Source organism: Schistocerca cancellata, chromosome 12 (genome assembly GCF_023864275.1).
Source record: "Schistocerca cancellata isolate TAMUIC-IGC-003103 chromosome 12, iqSchCanc2.1, whole genome shotgun sequence".
Lineage (NCBI taxonomy): Eukaryota > Metazoa > Arthropoda > Insecta > Orthoptera > Acrididae > Schistocerca > Schistocerca cancellata.
Window position 1 is genome coordinate 145,851,912 of NC_064637.1, and position 25,320 is coordinate 145,877,231.

The 25,320-nt window shown below is 39.5% G+C and overlaps 1 protein-coding gene across 1 annotated transcript in view; it reads left to right on the forward strand.

The window, feature by feature from the left end:
* The window catches only part of LOC126109412 (eukaryotic translation initiation factor 4B-like), a 48,115-nt gene that overhangs the window by 15,408 nt on the left and 7,387 nt on the right, over positions 1-25,320 (forward strand). Inside the window, exons 4-8 of the mRNA XM_049914446.1 lie at positions 704-977; positions 2,591-2,782; positions 10,054-10,339; positions 11,425-11,621; positions 24,102-24,219. Coding sequence (XP_049770403.1) covers positions 704-977; positions 2,591-2,782; positions 10,054-10,339; positions 11,425-11,621; positions 24,102-24,219 — 1,067 coding nt within the window. The remainder of the gene's footprint in view (positions 1-703; positions 978-2,590; positions 2,783-10,053; positions 10,340-11,424; positions 11,622-24,101; positions 24,220-25,320) is intronic.

Below are 25,320 nucleotides of genomic sequence, written 5' to 3' on the forward strand. Positions count from 1 at the left end.
CCATAGCACAGTAGGAAAAATCAAAGCAATGTGCGTACACATGTCCACAACACCTGGGGAATAGTGTAGCAGCATGTGTGTACAGTCTGCAGCAGCAAAAGGGTTAAGATTGAGATGCATCCATTTTCTTTCCATAGATTTTTGTCTCTTAATTGTCATTTTCCACTTAGTACCTTCCATTTGTGAAGAAATCACTAAACACTTGTGACTGAATGAAAATATTTTACCTTTAACAACATGAGGAAAAGATAGATTGCTACTCACCGTAAAGATGACACGCTGAGTTGCGGACAGGCACAACGAAAAGACACTTACACATTAACTTCTTTTGGTAAGAGTACGCAGAAAATGAAAGGAGCGCGCACGTTCACATTCACACATGAAAGCACACCTCACGCACACAGCTGCTGTCTCCGGCAGCTTGGATCAGAATACTGGGTGCACTGATTCTTGTCTGAGCTGCCGGACATAGTGGTCATGTGTGCATAAGGCATGCTTGCTTGCGTGAGTGTGTGTTTCCTTGTCTGTCGAAGGCTTTATCCAAATGCTAATGTGTACGTGTCTTCAGGTTGAGTCTGTCTGCAATACAATGTGTCACCTTTACAGTGAGTTGCAATCTATCTTTTCCTTATATTGTTCATGATCCAACATAGATTTTCCATTGTTTAATATGTTACGTTCAATAGTGGTTATATTTCCCCAGGTTCACAGCGTTCGGCTGCCCGGCGGAGATCGTGGGAAGCGAGGCTGCGGGTATGTGGAATTCGAGGACCGTGGCAGCCTCATCTCCGCCCTGGCAATGATTGACACGCAGCTGAAAGGCAGAAATATACGTATCGCTGTAGCGGACAACGTTTCAGATGACAGGCGGCGGGGCATGAGGGATCGGGAGAGGGGGCTTGACCCCGACCGCAGCAGCGCGGGCGACTGGAGGTCAGGCCCACGCGACGAGCCTCCGCCGCGGGACTCGTGGGATGGTTGGTATTTCCCATTCTCTGTGTAAATCAAGCTATACATCAGAAAGTTCCCTTTGTAAATGTGTCTAATGTATTTTATCTTGCTTATTTTGGCAAGTGTGTAAGGCAGTTAGCTTGCAACAAGTGCTGACATATATTGCCAACGCTGTATGTTATTGGATGAGAAGTTTATTGTTCCATTAAGTTTCGGGTGTGCAGCCGCAAGAAATTTTGTGAGATTTCTTGCGGCTGCACACCCAAAACTTAATGGAACAGTCTGCGCCGCCAAAACCTGAAGATTCACGAGAAGTCTATTCTTTGCGTTTGACTAGTTTTGATATACATCTCATTTTCAAGTGCCCCATTCCTAAAGTGCAAATCAAGGTTTTCTTAACCATAGAGCAGGCATGCTGTTTTTCATAAGAAGAGTGACTGCACGGTGTACGTTGTACACATGTAAATAATAGCTATCTTTATGTTATCAAGGTAAACGTGTATGAGCAGAATCGCAGTTTAATCTTATTTCACTTAAACAACAATAAAATATACTTACCCTTTATGTGATATTGTCCTGTTTAATTAAACAATAATAATGAAATAAACTGTCATTATATTACTCTGTTACCACGGACAGGTCTTGCCCCACAGTAACTACCCACTGGAAACATTAAACAGCGCAGTTGCATCAGATCCAAGCCACCTGCTTATTCGAGTACTAATTATTTCGTAGTCCACTGCCTCATTATAGGATTGTTCTGCTAGCTCATAAGCTGGGTCATTTTCTTGCGTGGATTGTAGATGTTTCACCATCTAGCTCACTTTTTATTTTATATTACTACTACTCATTTGGACTTATGTATTAGCTGAATCAATAATGAAGGAATGGATATGGGCTACCAGTTGTGAAATGACAATGGAGCAGTCCAAAACAATTTTATTTGTGGTTGACACACTTCATACATTGGCGCACCAACTTGAGGTTTAACAGGAAGTGGCAGTTAGGGAACAGACCTGTCGTTAATTGTAAAATTGTGTACCATAAAATACAGCCTTGCAGGAAAAAATTAAGTAGTTTGTGGTGACTGTAAATCAGGGGTTCCAAAACGTTTCCTGTGATGGAACTCTTTGAAATTACTGGTACTTTGATGGAACACCTAGTTTATTTCGAAGGTTAATAAAGTTCAAAAAATTAGTACAGTTGTTTTATTCAGTGACTAATTCAGTTTTAAACCACAGCTAATAAAACAAATCATAATATAATTAAATAAAAATTAGTATCATCAAAATAGTGGGAGGGGGGGTGTTGTCTGTAGAAAAATCTTATTTTTCACGGACCACTTATTCACTGCCCATGAAACACAATTTGGGAATCCCTGCTATGAAAGTGTGAAACAGAGAACTAACCGTTTCTGCTAGCTTTACATGGGTACGAAGGAAGAAAGAAAATGGTTACGCCTTCCTTCGATCGCGTATTTCATAATTCTTGTGATGCATTTTTTGTGGATATTTTAGTGTACAGTTTCAGTACTATTACAGAGCAATATTGTATGTTCTTTAACTTCTTGTTATGGAGAATCTATTTTCTTGTTAAGTCTTGTCCATTTACATATATTTCAGTAACAGTTGTCTTTCAGGTCAGAGGAGAGGCTTTGGCGATCGCTTCGGTGATCGAGATCGGGGCGGTTTTGGGTCTCGCGAAAGATTTGGAGACCGGGGTGGTTTCCCTTCATCTGGAGGCGGGCGGTTCGAAGACAGAGACCGTAGAAGCTTTGGACCCCGAGGCTTCGACGAGAGAGATGGCCCACGCAGAGATGACTTCCCATCAGGTTAGTTGAAATGGCATTATAGCTGTCTGTGTTGTAGTTTTGCGGCATCAATTAACAAATGCTTTTAAGATTTATGGGTGTTAGGAACAAGTTTTTCTTGGTATTGTGATTTCTAGCATGACAGTTCTGGCAAGTTGTTTCTGTAGTGTGTGGACAAATGAATTGTATTTACAGTTCACACGGTCAATTGGCAATCTTCTCAAAGATGCACATCTTGTATATTCAATCATTGGATAATATACTCTTTTTCTTGTTGCCACAGTTGGTGTTGTATAGGCTGCATTTGTTAATGAGAGGCAGCTGTGTCAATTATGGGAGGGAGGAAGGAGGTGGATGGTAGGTGGTTTGAAATGAGAGTTATCTACAGGAAACTCTTTGTGAATTCTGAACTGAGATGACTATTTGTGTATTCCGAAATGGAATGACTAGTAGTGGTGCAGGATGCTGTCTGCCATGCACTGTATGGTGGATTGTGGAGTGTGTGTGTGTGTGTGTGTGTGTGTGTGTGTGTGTGTGTGTGTGTGTGTAGATACAGATTACAGAATATGGAACAGCTTGTCCAGGCTGGACTGTTAATGGATCTGCCAGTGATAGTGAAATATGAGAATAGGATGGGGAGAGAAAGGTGGTTCACATTTGAATTAGCTGGTGGCCAGTCTGAGAGAGCAGACGCTGAGGCAGGTGGCACAAGGCTGTCTGCTTCATTTGAAACCTCACAACTGAGGTCTTCTGCTCTGTGCCAAAGCTGGAAGTTGAGAGACAGGGACTTCACTGGCTTCTGCATCCAGGAAGTGGCCAGGAGGAACTGTGGATCCTCTTTCTCTTTTGCCCCTCTAGTGGCTAGGCCACGATATGGACACTTTCAGTGCATTCAGTGGCTTTTACTGCAAAGAACTGCTACTATCCTTATGGGACAGGGTGGTTGGCCACGTGGTCACTGCAAGAACTTGGGCTATGTTCTAAGCCTGTAGCTACATGTATGAAAGAAAATTTTAATGTAGAAATGAATTATGCCCAATAATCCAGGCATCCAGTATAGTGTCTTACAGTGAACAATTGAATAATGTGGTCATAATCACCATCAATGGCTGTCAGATGTGTCGTAAGCGATGTCACCCAGTTCTGAAAAACTACACTGTCAATCTCTTCATGATAATTGCTTTTCTTTTTCAAATGAATCATTAACAAGCAGTCCGGGGAGTATGGTGGATGGTACAGTACTTCCCAGTTCCATCGACTGAATAGAGCAACCGCAGCTTGGACTGTATGCGCCCGCTCATTGTCGTGCAAAATGATGGATGGGTTGCGCAGAAAGTGTCCCCGCTTCTTTTGCAAAGCTGGTCACAGGTGGTGCTCCAAAAACAAACAGTAATATGACTTTTAAGGTCCTTGTGACTTTGATTTGACTCCGAAGATGAAGGAACCACTTCGTGGCATTCGCTTCAGAACTGTTCCAGAGATTCTACAGGCAGTAGAATGCTCCATTCGCACCATCAACAGGGCAGGCTCTGCTAACAGTATACTACACCTTCCACATCGCTGGCAATGGGTTCCACACGGCGCTGGTGACTACTTTGAAGGACAGTAACTGGTGAAAACATTTAATAGTTGCCACTATTTAAGTTCCAACCCTAGTGTAACAGGAAATAAGGGCCCACGACTTTCTCACTATCTTGCTCAAAGTAGTATCCACCAAACAAACACATTCGTGGGCCTAGCTGTGTAACGCATTTTTATTCCTTTGTTTCACTTCATGTGTTTGACTTGTGCCACTCAAAACACTGGATATATTTTGAAATGAAACAGAAGCTAATAAACACTGAATACACAAAAAATAAAATGAATCAAGAACATGACTTCTAACTAAACAAAGCAAAAAGACTGAATCAATTACATCTACAATGCTGACTGATACATTTCAGACATGAGCATGCCAGTTTTGCAGCATGGCAACATGACCTGTGCTACGTGCTAAAGTGCAGTCCATCATGTCAGTCTTTCTGCAGTTGCTGTGGCAGCTAAACGATGCTTCTTTGGTGTCAGTACCAAATATTTCCCATACTGTACTGAGCAATAAGAAGTTTTTTGTCTTAAAGACCATTGCAGATTTCCTCTCTACCCCCTCTCTGTTGTCAGATGCAGCCATCAAAACAAGAAAAGGAATTGTCATTCAGTACCATTCATCATTACTTGGTTCCAGTCAACTGATTTGTAGAAAACCAGTTGTAGCATGTCAGCTGGTGAAACCTCTTCCATAATAAGCTAAGTTGCCTTGCCTACTGCAGTGATTTATTGTGCTATCAATGATGAATGAAGAGGTATGAATGATTTAACCATATAAGCCACAAGAAGCAAATTTTACAGGAAAGCAAAATAAAGATTTAGAAAAACCGATAAATGAAATTAATATGTTTTAATGATTTAGAATATGCATACATTACTGCACCATCTGTTGAAAAAGCAGTAAACCATTTCACCAGTAGATGCACTAGCTATACTCAGTTGTTTTATAGAGAAATCTCCTTTTCGAGGCAGTGAGGTGCCTTCAAATATTAAATTTGGATTGCCAACCTGTCAAACAAATACAGCTCTGTAGTGTTTGTACTGTATTTAATTTATAAATGAAAAATTCAAAATTGTGACTGTATCACTATAACAGCATCCACAATGTTGTGCTTTCCATCATGTATAGATACATTGTTCTGCCAAGCAATGACAAAAGAATCAACATACATTCAGTTTTATAGTCTGGCTTCAGCTTCCACAGACTGTGTGTGTGTGTGTGTGTGTGTGTGTGTGTGTGTGTCAGCCAGCCAGCCAGTCATTTTTTTTTTACAAAGGCCTTGTTAACCAAAAGTTTATTTTGCGACAGTCTTTTTGTTGTGCCTGTTTGCTACTGTGCACCTCTGCTTTGTAGTGAGTAGCAACTATGCTTTTCATAATATCATTACGTTCCACCCAGGATTTTCCGTTGTTAAATTTATAGCCATTTACATTACACATAATGCACTATCAAGAAATGTTGGTGTCGCAGAAAGAAAATATGCAGATATTACTTAGTTTTTCTAATAGAAGATATTTAATAGTGACTTAATGCTTTTTTCTTTTTTTTTTTTTCTCCAGAAAATATCATAAGCAATTATGCATCAAATTGTATAGTCAGTTATCTTCCTTAACGACATGAACTCTGTTCTGTTAATGGCTGCGTAAGCATGGTCACTAGGTTATTTTCTCTCTTGTTTCTTGCTACATAATTGTACACTTCAGTTGAAGTGTGTAGTGACTTTGTTTGCTGCCATCCCTTAATATTCTCTCTGTGGTTATTGACTTGTGAGAATTTACTGTCCAGTTACCATCTACAGTGATGGTGCTCATTTATAGTGGGACATGTCCTACAGCTGGCAACATTTCAAGACATAATGTTGCACTTTAGTATGGTGACTGCCATAAGAAACTCATTCTTAGAATGATTACCACTTAATGCCATGGGTATGAGCCTTCCCCAAAGCACTCAGCTGCGGTACATAGCAAGCTGGTTTGTCGGGTGGAAGGATAGTAAACAGTCAGATTACGGGTACGGTCACAAAGTTCTTTGCTTTGTGTGCCTCTTACGATACTGACACACTTCACTGAACTTAAAATATGCTGAGTTGAACAGTCAACTATTTGTAATAAATGGCATTTATTGTACTTCAAAGGCATCCAAAATGATGTGTAGTGTTAGTATAACTTTGTTTAAAAATTGTGCAAGTCTCTCTACAGGTTATGTTTGGTACATCACTGATTTAGTGTCCTGGTGGCTAATCTTAGAAATAAGAGTTTGTACGTTTTTCTCTAATGTTATTTGGCATATTGTGAAAGTCTCCTTGAAATACATATGCTAGACCACAGTGAAACATGTTTTGAAAAGAGAGCCACAATGTTTGCTAATATTGTTACAGTCTACAAGGAACTTAGTGTAAGTTCATGGACAAAATATTTGTTGCCCACTTAAAAAGAGCATACTAATTACTTTAGAGTACAGTTGTGATGGATGGGTATTATTCTTCATGTACATAAATGCTCTGATGGGCAATGTGAGCGGCAATCTCTGGCTGTTTGCTGCTGATGCTGTGGTGTACAGTAAGGTGGCATTGTTGAGTGAGTGTAGAACGACGGGAAAGTGACTTAAACAAAATTTGTAATTGGTGTGATGAATGGCAGCTAGCTCTAAATGTAAAAAAAAGTTAATGCAAATGAGTAGGGAAAAGAATCCTCTAATGTTTTAACACAGCATTAGTAGCATGCTTCTTGACATAATCATGTCAATTAAATATCTAGGTGTAACACTGCAAAGTGATATGAAATGGAACTGGCATGTAAGGCTTCTAGTGTGGAAGGCAAATGGCCGATTTGGTTTATTGAGAGAGTTTTAGGAAAGTGTTTTTCGTCTGTCATGGAAACTGCATGCAGGACACTAGTACAACCTATTTGTGAGTGCTGATAGTGTGTTCGGGATCCACACCAGGTCAGATTAAAGGGAGACATTGAAGCAATTCAGGTGGGCTACTAGATTTGTTACTGGTGAGTTTGATCAAATAAGAGTATTACGGGGGTGCTTTGGGAAATTGAGTGGAAATCCCTGGAGGAAGGAGGCAGCTCTTTTCAAGGAATGCTATTGAAAAAAATTAGAGAACCAGCACTTGAAACTGACTGCAGATTAATCCTTCCAACAACTGCCAATGTACATTTCGCTTAAGGACCATGACGACAGAATGTGAGAAATACTTTACATAATTCTGTCATTGTTCCATTCTGGATTTTACATCGTTGGCCATAATATTACGGCACTTGTGGTCCATAGGAATGTACGGCAGTTGTTTTATTACGTCACATTAGTTAAGATGATTTTCTGTGTTGTATGTACAGTGAAGCACCGCCATTACACATTTCAAGGCTCTTCAAAAAAATGTATAAAATGTGAGAAATAACTTTTTACGCTGTAAGAGTTACATATGGTATACCCCCGTGTATTTTCACCCTTTATGTATGACATATGAGCCTGGTCAGGGACTTGTTTATTATCTAATTAAGGTTTATTATCTAGTAAAAACTGCTGATGCAACTGGAACTATTACTGTCTGTGAAGTAGCAACATTTGACTCAATTTCACATGTCATAATCAATGTTTTTGTAAACTTGCAGCTGTCATTCATTATTTAAATAATGAAATACTGCGCTGGTTACGTGTTTTTTCATGGTCAGTACAACGCGTTTTGAGAATTTTTGTCATTGTCAAGTGCAAATATGTATGAGGGTAATCCCAAAAGTAAGGTCTCCTATTTTTATAAGTACATAGACCTGCTTATTTCTACAACGGTTTACATCAGTTTACAGCTTGAACATTTAGCTATTTTTCGACGTAATCACCATTTCTGTCTATGCATTTTTGTAGATACTGTGGCAGTTTTTGTATGCCCATGTCATACCAGCTCGCTGCCATGCTGGCCAGAAAGTTATGAACCTCTTCTTTCACCTCGTCGTTGGAGCTGAATCGCTGGGACCACAATTAACACTGACAGGTACTGTGAGACTGAAAAAACTCAACGGGCAATTCAGAACTGGAGAATAGGAATGTTGAGGAAGGGCATACACATTCTCCATGACAGCGCTCGTCCACACATCGCTCGGCAAACCGTTGCTCCTGTAACAGTTTCAGTTCAACATAATCACCCACCCACCCTATAGTCCTGACTTGGTGCCCAGTGGCTATCAGCTGTTCCCTAGGTTAAAAGATCATTTGGCCGGAAAGCGGGTTCATCTCCGACGACGAGGTGGAAGAAAAGTTTCATAACTTTCTGAGCATCATGGCGGCGAGCTGGTATGACATGGGCATACAAAAACTGCCACAACGTCTACAAAAATGCATCGACAGAAACGGTGGTCATGTCGAAAAATAGCTAAATGTTCAATCTGTAAACTGATGTAAAACATTGTAGAAATAAACTGGTCTATGTACTTATAAAAAAAAGTAGGAGACCTTATTTTGGTATTACCCTCATACGTAAGTATTTTGTGTGGTGTTTGAATGTGTTATTCTGTGTGTCGTGCACTTTAGTCATCTTTTTTGAGTTGTCAGGTACCGTGCCTCCTCAGTTATGTGGAAAACCCAAACACGTTAACTATCACTCACATTGTTTGTGTAACATCACAAAAAATACATACATAAATACTGCACTTGACAGCGAGACTAATTTCTAGAATCCCATTTTGCTCAGCATGGAAAAAAAAAAAATATATAACTGGCATTATGTTTAAAGTAAAAACATTTGAGCAACACAAAGTGAATGATGGTATAAACTAGAATTACAAGTGGCCAAACGCAGAAACACACTAAATATGGTTTAACAAAGGTGTCACAATGATCACAACAATCGTAAAACTGTGTTTGCACAGCAGAGACTGTTTGGAAATGGTTGTGATTGATCATGAGATCTTCATTCGAGTGAAGCTAGTTACTCCCATCAGCCACCACGCCAGGTGGAGCTTGGCAGCGGTGGGAGATACAGCATGAATTGCTCCAACTTTTACACATTACCAGTTAAAATCTGCTGATTAAAGTGCCCTGGTGTCAAGAAACTTAACCATGTAATATTTGAAAACACTATTGGACAGTCGACATCATCCTAGCATAATTTTTTCTCCGTGAACATTTTTCTGTAATGTGTAAATTGTGGGAAAATTATAAATATGTTGATGCAAAATAGGGTGCAAATTAACATTGTGGGCACAGGAAATTTGACAGAAATGAAAAGAAATGTCTTAAACAGTGGGAAAATGTTAATTCTGGGAATGTAAAGGGGGGGGGGGGGTTATACTGTATATTTATGGTTCCTATGGATGTCTTTGAAGTCAGCAGATTTCATAGTTTTTGCTGGGATCGCTAAATGGCAGTAGTGGTATCGCTGAAAAATTCGTCATATTGTGTGCTTTTGATTTGTGTTCAAAAAGTGAAGTGAAGATGAGAAATATGTGGAGCAGATGATTTACATGTTCTTGGCTAATCAACAGATCATGGAAATAAAGCATTTGATGCTCATTCATATTACACACCATCTGAAAATGATAGTAATTCTAGACTTTTTGAAGGTGAATTGCTGCCTACATTTATCATATTGTTTTCACAGATTTTGTAGTTATGAGGGATTCTCTTGCAGGTACATCAGGAAATGAGTCAAAGTGAGTTGAGTGAATGAAATTTTTAACTGTGTATGTCTCTATTTTTCATGCAGGTGAGCCATCACAGAGGCCACGGCTGAACTTGCAGCCCCGCACAAAACCTCTGGAGGAAGTCGCCGCTCCCATTGCGAAACCTCCCGAGCCAGCACCGGCTACCGGTGCAAAGGCTGCCTCGGTATTTGGTGGGGCTAAGCCCGTGGATACGGCAGCACGAGAGCGGGAGATAGAAGAGCGCCTGGCTCGCGAACGCGGAATGTTGGGAGTCGGTGCTGGCGGACCCCCAAGTACAGCGAGGGACTCCCGTGGTCGTGAAAGGGACTGGGATCGAGACCGGGACAGGTAAGAAGTTTCAAATTGCAAGGAACACTTGTATGTTACGTTATTTGTGGCACACAGATTTTCTTTCTTCCCAGCCCACTTCTTCAAATCAGTTGTGACTGCACTGTTCACACACACACACACACACACACACACACACACACAAAAAATCTCTCTCTCTCTCTCTCTCTCTCTCTCTCTCTCTCTCTGACTCTGGTAAAGGAGAGGAATAAATGTTGCATTTTAAGTAGTTTCTTTTTCTGCAGTGTTGTGGTCTTCTTTTTTTATGTATTGTAATTTTCAATTCTGCCTTTGACTAATTTCTTTTCTGTTGCCCATCCCATAGCTTTCAAAACCATTAATTTTCCTGTCTTATCATCCTCTTTCATTAGAATCAGCTCCTCACTTTAGTGCAGCAGAACAGGAGTGACCAGTTCTTTAATATCGCCATTCTCTCTTTTTCTCTCTCTCTCTCTCTCTTTCCTTGTTTTGCTTCACGTTGACATTTGTTGACATTAGTTATTTCCATAGTATATTTATTTATTTGTTAAAGTATTCAAACACTTTGTACTATGTAGCTAAGTAGAGAAAATATATATTTTTCAGCATTACATTTCAAATGTAGGTGCTTAGATAAGTTTGAATATATGAAATTAAAGTCATTAGAATCATGCAGTGTGTACTTTTTGTATGTAATAGTAGAACTTAACTCGTCATTATGTCAGAAACAAGAGGATTTATATATGTAGTTTGTCAACTAATCAGCCACAAGAAGTGAAAAACTTAGCCCTGTGGCTTCCTGCTTGACAGAAATTTAACACAGAGTAGTGGTTTTCAACACCAAATGTTCTAAGATTTGTGTAGAAGGGATGAGATTTACTATAAATGGTCTGTTTTCACAATTGTGGTGTTAAATATTTTTTCATGTTATTGACTTTTGTTTATAAGAAAATGTTCTACCTTGAAAATAAGCTTATGAAAGATATTAGGATTACTACTGATGTCATTCTAGTACACAGATCTTGCAACTCCTTGCTAATTTTGCAAACATTGGACTTCAGTTTCTGAGAAGGGTGCTGTCATGTGACTTTCTGTGGCAACAACAGGTTCTCCAGTACGAGCAGCGATCGCCGGCGCGAGGACTCCTGGCGGAATCCCCCCGCAGGGACCGGTGGAGACTCGAGTGACGGTGGACGCACTAGCCCGTACGGGAGCGACAGGGGCCGGCGGGAGGAGCAAGGCCGTGGCGGGGGCAGTGGGCAGAGCTCTCTGGACCGGCAGTCGCAGTCCCGGTCCTGGTCCAGTAAGTCAGCAGTAGCTGGGATCGAGTGACTTGCTAAGCAATTTGTGATAATGTTAATGTGTGGAGGACAGTTGGAGTGGATTGGGGCAGGGTGCATTTATATGTTGAAGCAACACTTACACTTGTATCAAAGAACAGTGTGTTCTGGCACTGAAAGGTAATGCTATGCAAATGGCTTGTGCATGGGCAGGTTAACAGTAATTGAACCAAAGTTACATTTCCTCAGGCAGTATTGCGAGGACAACAAAATTATCTATTTGATGAACTGATCTGATTCTCTCTGTTGTGTCTCATTCGGAAATGGTGCAATGATACTACTGCTGTCTCAGTTGTCAGTTTTGCTTTAACACCAATCTGTTTCTTGCCTTGAGATAAATTATAGCAGAAAAGCATTCAGCTAAAGGGGAAGTTTTTCCCCTATTTGTAAAAATTCAGATTGCATCAGCAGAGTACCAGGAAGGCACAGGAGTGACACGGTATTTATCCCTACAAGAAAGGCGCATGAATATTTGAACGTGTTGAAAGACCTATGCCCACCTCTTGCCACAGGATGCAGTCAAGTGTTTGTTGACAAATGGAAGCATTAACACCCAGCTTAAAGATCAAAGCAGTTGTTTGAGCATGTGGGTGTGTCCATATGATAGTTTGTAGTCATGCAATGCAGAAACATGTCTTTGACCCTAGCATGATGTGTGCATCCCCCCCCCCCCCCCCCCCCCCCTCCCAAAAAGACACACACAAAGAAAAACCACATCTGGCAACTTTTATGAGAAATTGGGCACCATTGGTGACAGGAAGGTAAGAGTTGCCAAGTCATCAGAGCTGTTGCTTCAAACACTAAACTGAATCCACTCTACATCTATAATCAGCAAAATTAATGTACTAGAAATTTGTGCTTTTAACTTCTGCAGCAGTTTGCCACATTCTTTGTATGGAATAATGATGCAACGCAACTCCTTCAACCTCATTTTTATAACAAAAGTTTACTTTCCCATTTCTTTGATTTTGACATAACTGGTAAGTAACAGATCCGGTCTTGTACTTCTACAGTAATGCACTTTTCTGTGTTGTTTTGAGTTAAAGAAGAAAAAAATTGATATTAAGTTTTCAGATGGAAGTTTTTATGAATTTGAATATGTAATGTTTTGACAATACCATCGATGGAGATGACAATATGGAAATAAACACTTCCAGAATTATTCAGCTACTTTGAAGAGTCATCAAGAACTGCAACTATTGACATTTTTGTTGCCCGTGGCTGATTAGTGCTGAACTGACTTTTCAGACAAATGGAACGTCTTTTCAATCAGTACTGTGAAATAAGGTTACAGTATCATTGTTGACCAGCTATTTAATCTACTGCAGGGGCCTGAATAAAGACTCACTCTTGACTATACCTTTCTGAAAACAGCAGACCAAAGGTGTCTGAATGGTCTCTCTCTCTCTCTCTCTCTCTCTCTCTCTCTCTCTCTCTCTCTCTCTCTCTCTCTGACAGACAGACAGACAGACAGAGAGGGGGAGGGGGTGGGGTGGGGGGTCAGCTTCGTGGTTTGTAATTTTCTCTAAGGTGTAGTTTCATGTTTATTGAGTTTTGATACTAAAATCTCTAAAATTAATACCTTCCAAAAAGCGCTTGCCTGTGGCAATCGCAGAGGAAGTCGTCATTTGGAAGGAAAGCAAATATCAGTTCTTGGGTGTGGACTGGAAGTTTTTCCATCTTCTAGTACTGCAATCTGAGCTGAGACACTCATTTTGACTTGCAAGGCTCTATGCATTTTACTGCTTTTTATTGTTGTAGTTCATTTATACTATCGTATATATTTCTTTGCCTTTAACCTTGCTCCTTGGTTTTGTGTGTTTTATATTCTTAGATTTTCCTTTGAATGTAATAGTCCACATAAATTTGATTTCAGCCAAGGTTCCTTAGTATTTTTTTTTAATAGCCTTTTTTCCATGTGTAAAATGTAGTGTAATGTGAGAAATATCTTACATAATCACCACAGATTTTTATATAATTGTGTATTCTTGCCCATTTCAATGGTTAGTACAAAAAGCGATATAAGTAAACCTAAGTTTCCGGTTTTGAAGCCCCATTAAACAAAATTTATATTTTAAGATTGGCAGCACAGTGGCACACACTATTTAGAAATGTGTTGTATTGTTCATCCTGTGTGTTCGTTACATGACAAATAACTGCCATGTTAATTTCCTTCCGAAAAGCAATTATCTGTGTAAAATGGCACAGGAAGTAGTCATTCGGAAGGAAAGCAAAGTCAAGTCTTAGGTGTGGGCGAAAGTTTTATTATCTTCTCGTACCACAATCTGAGTTGGAAGAATTTAGTAGTTTTATTAGTGCTAGAGAGCTACAAAATATTAAGTTCTCCTTTTTCCAAATACAGTTAAGGTTTTGGTGGTTGTGATACCATTTTTGGAGGATGCATAGAACTGGAATGAGAATACTTTGAGAAGAAATATCAGTAAGGATAGAGGAGACATTCCTTGCCAATTGTGCGCATTTAAAATCAGATTAGGATATGTTTTAGCTATCTAGGTCATTTTCAGGTATATGAGCCAAGGCTCAAGGTGTTAGCAGCAGAGGTGGAAAGGAATGTGATGTGTCTCTGCAGGACTGGAGCAACTGAATTGCAATCTCTACCAGGGTTTTGACAACCCTGAAACAAGAAATTCACACACACACACACACACACACACACACACACACACACACACACACACACAGACAGAGAGAGAGTCATGCCTGTGGCTCACATCCCTTAAGAGATCTAGTTGCAAGTCTTGAAGTCCAGCCCTGTATATTGTCCCACTACTATTTAATTCCAGGCCTGTCAAAGTTTTCTTGTCTCCTCAATGGCAGGGCCACCCGTGAAAGTAGCCATATGGTCTGCCATCTTAACTGCAATCACTGTTTGATATTCTGTGTGGACGTGACCATTAACAAGCTGTCTGTACACGAATCACCACTGCCAGACAGTGAATGAGAGACAGCCAGACCATACAGCTGCCAGCTCCACAGTTCGTGCCACCTGGGTTCTTCCCATTGACACCAGTTTTTCTGCCTTGCACATGCCGCAACCTTAACTAGTCCCTTTCCTCCACCTGCCTCCTGCTCCCACGGCAGCCTCGCACACACCTTCTGCCCCTCTCCCCCCCAAGCCCATCTGCATAGGCCAGTCCCCTTTCTTGTTTCTCTCCTCTCCCCATTTGCTCTCGAGCACAGCCTCACAGTGCCGCACCTAGCAGTCATCCTGTCCCTGCACACTCCTCAGGCACCACGGCAGCATCTTCACCCACTCTTTCCCTGCCATCCTTACCTGCCCCGTGCCTCTTCCGTACCCCACTGCTCATCCCAGCCAATATTGCTACTCATTACTTTACCCAATAATTACATTTCTTATTTTGATATGCTGTTCAACACCTCTTCCATGTAATCCTAATTCCTACTGTTGTCCTATGTCCGATTTCCACTTTTCAGTTCTTTGACAAGTTTTAGGGTGTGTTTTGAAATGTCTGTGTTTCAAAAAAGTTTGCAGAGACTCAATTAGGCTCCACGGAAGGAATGTACCGTTACGGAAGAATAATGTTCAGAGTGTAATGTCATTTTTCAGATTGGGTGCCTTCCAAAAAGTGCTTACCTCTGATTATCACAGAGGAAGTCGTCATTTGGAAGGAAGTTCTCCCATCTTCTTGTACTGCAATCTGAGTTGGGACAAAGTAGTTTTGGATTTGGTAGTCTCAGCGAATTTTTTCTGTTTTCTAAATAAATTTTATACCGCTATAGATAATGCCCTTTACATTTAGCTTTGTTACTCAACTGTGTTCGATACTGTCAAGACGTTATTGGTTTGCTGTGCCCTGTTTTTCATACTCAGATTCTGCTGTGGAAGTAAGTGTCCACAAAAATACGACTAGTGTCTATGTTCAGTACTGGATTGTAGATAACGGAAATTTTTTTCTGTCTCTTCAGATGTAGGGTATTGCAAGAAATGTCTTACATAATCTGCAGATGGATTTCAACATTTTACTTGCCACTTTCACCCATTTTAATAATGCCTATTATAAAAAGCAAGGACAATACAGGGTGTGCATAAAGTCCAGGAACACTTTCAGTTATTTATTGCGCAAGAACCAAACATTGTACAGATATCATCCATATGTCCTTTTGAAGAGAAACCCTGAAAGTCCCCCCCTACACACACACACACAGGAGAGAGAGAGAGAGAGAGAGAGAGAGAGAGAGAGAGAGAGTGTAGTTTGGTAATTTGCTGATAGCGCTAGTCGCAAACCTGGTGAGTTCAGGTGTGGAGCAAGTTTTCTGTGTGTTGGAGTTAAGGAAAAGCAAATGTGCTACAGCTGTTTAGAACCAAGTATGGTAAGAACCCACCAGCAAGGCAGGCCATTTACCACTGGCACAACAAATTCGTTAAGATAGGTTGCTTGTGCCCAGCAAAGAGAAGCAGACGTCCCAGTGTGAGTGAAGTGAATGTGGAGCGCGTACTAGAGTCATTCATAAGGAGCCCAAAGAAATTGGTGTGTTGTGCATCCCGTGAACTCGAAATGGCTCCAGTGACAATGTGGAAACTCTTGCGACAAACTGTTTATCAAACCATTCAAATTGGAGCTAGTGCAGAAGCTTAGTGAAGATGATAAAGACGAGTGTTTTGAGTTTTGCTCGCATTGCAACAATTGAATGTGGATGGGGATGGCAGTGTTGATAACTTGATTTTTAGTGTCGAACCCACTTTTCATGCTAATGGGAAAGTGAATAGGCATAATTGTCAAATCTGGGTTACCAAGCATCCACACGGATGCATTGAATTTGAGTGTGATTCCCCAAAGGTAAATATTTTTTGTGCCTCGTCAAGTCGAAAACTGTACAGACCATTCTTCTTCGCCAAGAGCAGTCACTGGATGTTGCTACTCGGACATTTTGCAGCAATGGCTGATGCCTCAAATGGAATCGAACTCTCCATTCATCTTTAGACAGGATGGGGCTCCATCCCGTTTTCATCGTGAAGTTGGTGGGTACCTGAACACTGAGCTGCCGCATTGATGCATCAGCTGCTACAGAAGGAGACAGCTGTTTCATGAAATGGCCTCCCCAATCATCAGATCTCACTCTGTGTGACTTTTTTCTGTGGGGAAACGTTAAAGATCTGGTGTATGTACTGCCTCTAGCACGTGATGTAGCAGAGCTCCGGGATAGAGTACAGGAAGCAACTGCCACAGCCGACAATTCCGTGCTGGGATGGCAACGGCAAAAATTTGATTACCGTATTGATGTCTGCCGGGTCACTCATGGTTTGCTTATCGAACGTTTGTAAAAAAAACTTCAAATGTTTCTCTTCAAAATGCAGTATGTATGACATCTGTACAATGTTTAGTTCTTCTGCAATGAATAATTGAAAGTGTTCCCGGACTTTATGTACACCCTGTATAATATTTTACCTAAATTTTGGGTTTCGAATCTCCATTAACTGATATTCGTGTATAAAGAATGGCAATGTGCAACAGGATATGTTGTGAAGAAGGCTGTTATGTTGCTGTAACTTTTGTTGTGTGTTTTAGTTACATAAAGCTTCTAATTATATTAAGTACCTTCCAAAAAGCGCTTATCTGTGCCAAATCGCAGAGGAAGTCGTCATTTGGAAGGAGAGTAAAGAAAAATCAGTTCTTGGGTGTGGACATGAAGCTTGATAATCTTCCTGTACCTCAATCTGAGCTGAAACAGTTACTAGCACCAGTTCCATTCAGTTATATTGGGAAATTATAGAATGTGTTTCCTAAGTCATCAAACAGAGCAAGAAATTGAATGCTTTCATTGCAGCTATCATTATGTCTTCTTAGTCTCTTCATTTCCTTTGGGTGTCAGGTGTGAAAATGGAAAGTATCATGGTAGTATTAATTTAGATAATGCCATGCTGTATGGTACATGACAAGAATTGTTAAAATGTGCTGATGAATTTTAATCACAAATGTGGTATTGGACATTTGTACTATTACCTTTAGATAAAATTTTTGGCTGCTTGTGCCCTGGGCATTGCAGTTGTTCCATGCATTTTCAAGGTCTCCTCTTTTTTTTTTTTTTTTTCTTTTTTTTTTTTTCTTTTTTTTTTTTTTTTTTCCCCCCCCCCTCATTTAACTTTTTTCTTTTTTACTGTTGTTTCATGACCTTATAGTCTTCTTTTGTTAAAAAGTTAAGATTGGGTCATAATCCCTGACCAGTACTTATGCACTCAAGCAAAATTTTTCATTACTGCTACTAGACACACACATACACATACACATTCAATTAGCTTTCAGAACTAATAAATGTGGACATGAAGCATTACAATCTTCACTAACTGCCATTTGAGTGGCAACAAGTCATTACTTACCACTGGGCAAGAGAGTGAGGCAGAAATATATTAGTTACACATTTGTTTTATTTTTGTAACTTCGGTAATTGACATTGCAGTAACACACAGTGGTGGGAAGTACATTTAGGTTTCTTAATTGCCAAATTGTTTTAGGCAAATTCTCTTAACTGTGTACATGCGTAAGTCATACTTGAAGCAAGGTACCTCCTGTGAAAACAGCTTTTGAATTGTCTCGGATAATTTCAGTAGGATACAGCAGGAAATACATCGTTTGATTCAGAAGTATCTGGGCACCTGTATGTACTGTAGAGTTAACCATTAGATGTAACGAGAGGTGGGCTCGTTAAAGTACAAGGAGCCTGGGGTTATTAGGTTGTCACTGGAAAAGTAATAACTTCAGAATGTGTGAGTCAGCAGAGTTCAGTGACTTCAAACATGGACTAGTTATTGGATGTTACTTGAGTGACAGATCTATCAGGAACATTTCAACCTTTTTAAAGACACCTGAGGCAACTTTTGGTACTGTGATTGTGAACTGGAAATGTAAAAGAATGATGACAGCCAGAGACTAGACAGATCTTGTGTTTTTGTGGACAGAGACTGTCAAGCATTGTGGAAGGTGGTTGTGAAAAATGGCATGAAATCAGCAGGAGTGCCATATGTTACCAGTAGTCCACCTAGCACGATGGCTGTGCATAGAGTTTTCAAAGAACAGGGTACAGTGGCTGAGTAGCTCCACTTAAGCGACACATTTCTGTTGTAGATGGTAAGCAAAGCTTTCAGTGGTGTAAAGAGTGATACCACTGGATAATGGATGACCGGAAATGAATGATTTGCAGTGATGAGTCGTGCTACACCCTGAAATAATCTAGTGGGAAGTGTTTGGGTTTGACAAATGCTTGGATAATGTTAGCTGCTATCATGTATAATGCTAACAGTGAAGTATGGAGGAAGTGGTGGTACAGTTTCGGGTGTGGTCCCCTTATTACAATTAAGAAAACACTAAATGTAGGAGGTTATTAACATATTTCACAGCATTGTGAACTGCCTACAATAGATGAACATTTCGGAGACTATGATTGTATCAGCATGGCATTGAATCTTGTCATAAAGCAGAATCGGGGAGACTGTGGTTTGTGGACAATAACGTTCATGAAATGTACTGGCTTTCCCAGAGCCGTGACCTGAATTGAGAGGAACACCTTCGTAGTGAGTTAGAACGTCAACTTTACTCCAGAGCAACCTTCTCTGGTTTTGGATGTTGAGGAAGACCAAGTTGCCATCCCTTAAGAGACATTGACACATTTCATTGAAAGTCTACCCAGCACAATCTAGCTGATGTAAAGACAAATTGTGAAATGCCCCATGGTTTGCTTATCAAATGTTTGTAAAAACTTCAAGTGTTTCTCTTCAAAATGTAGTATGTATGACATCTGTACAATGTTTAGTTTTTCTGCAATGAATAATTGAAAGTGTTCCCGGACTTTATGTACACCCTGTATAATATTTTACCTGAATTGTGGGTTTCGAATCTCCATTAACTGATACTTGTGTATTAAGAATGGCCATGTGTAACAGGATATGTTGTGAAGAAGGCTGTTATGTTGCTGTAAGTTTTGTCGTGTGTTTTAGTTACATAAAGCTTCTAATTATATTAAGTACCTTCCAAAAAGCGCTTATCTGTGCCAAATCGCAGAGGAAGTCGTCATTTGGAAGGAGAATAAAGAAAAATCAGTTCTTGGGTGTGGACATGAAGCTTGATAATCTTCCTGTACCTCAATCTGAGCTGAAACAGTTACTAGCACCAGTTCCATTCAGTTATATTGGGAAATTAGAGAATGTGTTTCCTAAGTCATCAAACATGTTCAGTAATGAGGGTTCAGATAATTTTGATCGGGCAGTGTGTTTTTGCACATACCCTGGACAACACAATGATTGAACTTGATTTTATATCTGAGTAATCCACATTTAAAGACTAGGGTAAAAAAGTAGTCGTTCCGTTCTTTGCTGTGAACTGGCCAGGCTGACCAGGTTCACACAAAGAATGTATTATTTTACTTGAATATTCAGAACTTTTCAGTTGATACTATCTCAAAGGAAAGGAAGATGCAGCCCCACACCCTGTCAATATGTGATGGTGGTCCCACTCCCTTCTTCAGTGTCGTAAAGTGCATGCCTGGAAGCTGAAAGGTCACAGATTGACACCTTATTAGATCTTGAAATTTTTCATTCTGCTTTTACCCAGACCCTCACCTTTTAGTGATGTGAATGTATGCCAGAAATGACATATGGTTTGAATTTCACATTGAACTGTGCGCCATCTTTCCCTGCTAGCGTTACTGTGCAGGTTGCGAAAGTGCAACCAATCGAAAGAGTTGCACTGGCCAGCTGAATAGCCCTCAGGGACTCCCAGCTAATCACACTATACAACTATTTTATGTGAATTTGTTATTGTTTTATTTTATGTGACATCTCCTTCAGTGCCTTCTGATAGGATATACCTGTGGAGGTCGTCATTTGAAAGGAGAGCAAATGATCACTTCTCTTGTGTGGACATGGAGCTGTACAGTCTGTGTCAGCGTGAGCTGGCACACTTACCTTAAGAGAGAGCACGAAAATATTGTTTTCTCCTGTTGTCAAATGCAGCTAAGGTTTTGTTGCAGGGTGTAGATGCCCTGGGATGTATGCTACAAGTGCGAAATTTTTCATTGTTTCAGCTTTCAGTTAAATTTTTGTAATCTTGACTGATAAGAATTGGACAAGAATTGCGACTCAGCATCTCTACTATATTATGAGTAGCAACTTTCCTTTTCATAATACTGAAACATAAATGAGAGAATAACACCAAAATAAAACTTCAGGTGCAAAGAAAATGCACCATTTGAAACAACAAAACACAGTGCACCCACAAGCATCTGCCGACAGCAAAATGTCAAAGGCTTTAGGACGAAGACTATGAAGGGCAACAAACTGCTTTTGATAAGCGTGACATCACAACTGTTAACATTTCTAACAGGTTGCAGGAAAATATTAAGTGGTGGTTTCAGAAGCATTAATTTCAAAGTAAATTTCCTTCTATGCAAGATGAATTATTTTACATGTGAGAATGTGCAGTGAACTACTTAAATCTCAAAGGTTTGTCTGTCATCTAAAACTTCTTTTCAGGACAAGCACTTACAAAAATTTCAGGCTCATATGGCCAGCCTTTTATGCGATTATGTAAAATTTTACTGGCACATTTGTTAAAGGGTATCACGTGCCAAAAAAGATGAGGCTTCAAGTTTAGTTTTTAATATTTATTTTAGTTATTTCATAGATCGCAAATTATGCGGTAATGGTGGCAAAAATATAATTATCCTTAAAAAAAAATGTGAGGGGTTCTTGAGCAATTGCACACATACTTCTCTTTTCTATGAAAAAGTCGACGTGCTTGACGGAATACGTATTCAGCCATGACATTGTTAGTGCACAGCTTTGAACTTTATAATCATGCTTGCCAAAATTATTCAGCTGCTGCAATTTAAACTGTGCTCTTTGGATACTGCCAAACAACACCCTCAGAAAAGACAACAAAAAGTTTTTCACCACTAGTATTGCATGTGAAAGCTTATAGCTTTGCTTGTAGGTATACAGTATGTATATAAATGTGCCTGTTGACTGACTATATCACGTGTCCTATGCTCCAAATATCTGCTGTCATTGAGTGGCTAGATCGCGTGATGTGAGGTATGATTGGCTGACAAAAGCACATCACACAGTGCAATCTAGATTTCAGTGCTTTGGAAGTTACAATACTGGATTTGGTCTAATTTGTGGTTATACTGTATATTCATAATACAGAAATATGCAGTGTACATGTTGCTGTACATCAAAGATCTTTCCAAAACGTGTTTTTTTACTGTTTCGTATCCCAGAGTGCTGGAAAGTTCAACACTGTTATTTAAAATCTTTACCATTCAAAGGATTGCTACGTTTCACAGCTCTGAGAGAAAGTATATTGTCAGTTAACATAGGACAATTGTACTTACGCCCTTGAAAAAGTGTATTTTTAACTGGAAAATAGGGGAATTTTTTTCTTATCCACATATACACCCTGCTACAGCTGTGAGACTAGTTTCGGAGGATGCCTACAACTCCAACATGATTAATATTAGAAGGTGTAGAGACATTTTTCCAACATGTGTGTCTGAAAAATATTTAATGACTATCATAGGTTAAGGGAAGAAATAAAAGTTTAAAAATTAAGTGTAGTTGCACGTCAGATTCAGTGCCTTCCAAAAAGCGCTTATCTGTGTCAATCGCAGAGGAAGTCGTCATTTGGAAGGAGAATAAAGAAAAATCAGTTCTTGGGTGTGGACATGAAGCTTGATAATCTTCCTGTACCTCAATCTGAGCTGAAACAGTTACTAGCACCAGTTCCATCCAGTTATCATAGGAAATTATAGAATGTGTTTCCTAAGTTATCTAATAGCGCTAGTGGTCATGTACAATGAATACGGTGACTGAGGCAACATAACAGTTGTTTTTTGTCAAAAAATCCTGAACAAGCATTGAGGTGAGTGGGGGAGTTATCATGTGCCATTTCCATGAGTCCTTTTGCCACAATTCTTGAGGTTTTCTTCAGATTGCTTCACACAAATGGCAAATAACTTCGAGTAGTATTCCTTATTGACCATACAGCATAAAGCACAAACTCATGATGTACATCGTAATTGGGGGGGGGGGGGGGGGGGGGGAACTGTGAGAAGGATCTACAATGTGATCGAACTTGTTGAATTATTTATTTATTTTATTTTATTTTTCCAGGCAGTTTCCATTGGGACGATTTGGCCTTGGTTTCTGTGTCACATCTGTACACCCATATTTGGTCACTCGTTATAACTTTCTTTAGAAGTTCTGTATCATTGTTGACTTCATTCAGCAATTCGTGAGTGATGTTACCATGATGTCACACACAATTATTGAAATTCAGCAGTTTCAGAACAAACTTTGCTGCTACATATTTTGTGCCCAAAACATCTGGAAAAATTGCTTGGCATGAGCCAAAGGATAGGCAGACATCATAAGAAACCTCTCTAATGGTGATTTTTTTTCCAAAACCATTTTTTTAATTACTTCCACATTGTTGCCAGTAATTGATGGGCTAGGGCGTACATCGTCTCCATTATCATCTCGACCCTCTTTGAAACTTTCACATCCCTTGTAAACTCTTGTCTTGTAGTAGATTTGCCAAAAGCCACAATCCACATTACGAATCCAGAGCTGTTCTTGATGCCATTTTTCAAGCCTAATTTAATGCAAATTACGTGATCCATATTTTTCAAAAAGCAAATATTCGGCGATTACTCAACCTTTTCGACTCAACAATAAACTGAATATTCAAAACAGCTGAAAATGCACACACACATAAGGAACATGTGTATCAACAAGACAAAAAAAATTGATAGTATAAAGCTTCCTGTTACTTTTTGTCCACACCTGTACACACGAAGTGTTATTTCCATAATTTCAACATACTCCGATTATACGTGAGTTGCCAAATCCCTAAAGTAACTCCAATGTATCAGAAATTGAGATTTCATTGCAGTCTCATTTTCATTTTTGTCATAAGACATGTTGCAGCTCCATGTTCCTAGAAGCCAAATTGTAATGGATAACCTGTTTTGAAAACCAGGTACAGAAATGAAGTGAACTTCTCATCTTCTCTTTCAGAATCTGTCATATGACTTAGAGATCAATAATTTGCTCTTGTGATCACTTTCTTTCTTATTTTAGTTGGATTATTTGTTGAGACTTTAACAATAATATCACAGAAACAGAGTAAAATTATGTACTGAACCTACCTAAATCCAGTATGCTTTTTGAAAACTTGGTGGCAACACCATTTTGTTCAGAATGTCTTAAACTTTTAAATATTGCTTTTGGAATTATCTTTTTAATTAGTAAGAGTCTTAAGATTCAGTTTAGATATTCCTTTCATTAGCTTAAGACTGAAAGCATGCCAGCTTTTTATGCTCTCATCAAACTTCAAAAAAGTGAGTTGATGAAAATTGCGCAGTCCACCAGTATTATTTGCTACTGTAGTTTACACTCTGTCTTACAGATGACCGTGACGAAAGACCCAGAACGGGAGGTTCGACCCCCGCCCCTCGCAGTGACGGAGCCTACATTCCTCCTCGAGGACGGACTGAAATGCGATCTCCTTCTCGGGAGCAGGAGAGGTAAGTCAGAGGAGTTTGAACGTGTTGAAATAGTGCTGCATTTGTGATGTATGTTGTATGAGTATCTCCACCATTCAGTACCACTGCCCTCCTCAGCTTCCATCCTGTATCCACCCCTTCAAAATAAAATCCATACACCCCTACTGATTTATCAGGCTTTTGCAAGTAAAATTTTGAAATATTAATGTAATAGAAATTTGTGTGTGCAAACCACAAACAAAATTGAGAATAGTGGCCAACCACTCACTTGAAACTGAACAATGAGCCGCACATAAGCAAGCATAACAGATTAGAAAATCACATTAGCTACTAGTATTACCAGCTGCTCAAAATGTAGTGTAACTAAACGTTCATCTGCAAGTCAGTAGATGCCGTCCCTTATATATGTTCAAAAAATTTAAATGTTATAGGATGTCCAGTAAAGGAGTCCCTTTTAAATTTTTAAGTATCTAAAAACTGTTAGGATTTTCCATGTTATTAGGTTCTGCATGACCATCAGCTATTGCTGAAATTTGATTCACACATATCCCCAGTGAGCGGTGGTAAAGTTTTACTTTCGCTAATATAATACTTCAGGGATGTAGGCATTTGTTTGGCTCCATAGCGTAACTGTCGAAAGTACACCACGAAATTATGGCTACTCTTGAGATAGAATATCTCTGGCAATATTTTCTTGAAAGAAGCAAAACGATGAAAACGATTTCATGGGGAATTTTCATTTGGATAATTTGAAGTAAAGTCAGCTGAAAAAATGAACAGCTGGAAAAAAGTTAATTTTAGTCTCTCTTAAAAACAGTCTTGAACATGGTTTATTTATCAAGGTGACCGGTCGAAACCGGTCACCTCGATAAATAAACCGTGATCAAGACTGTTTTTAATAGTAAATATTTATAAGACATTGTTCACTGCCACTGCCATAATGTATTCAAAAGTAATTAATGTTAGTCTCTTACATATCTGGAAGTAATTGCAGAATAAACCTGAAACTTTGAATGTAGTAACTTAACCAATATAAAGTTTTAGAATGTAAAATTTAATTCTCCAACAGCTTTCCTATGGTTTGCAAGTAAGGGGCAAAGTTGACGATTTTCATAAAAACTC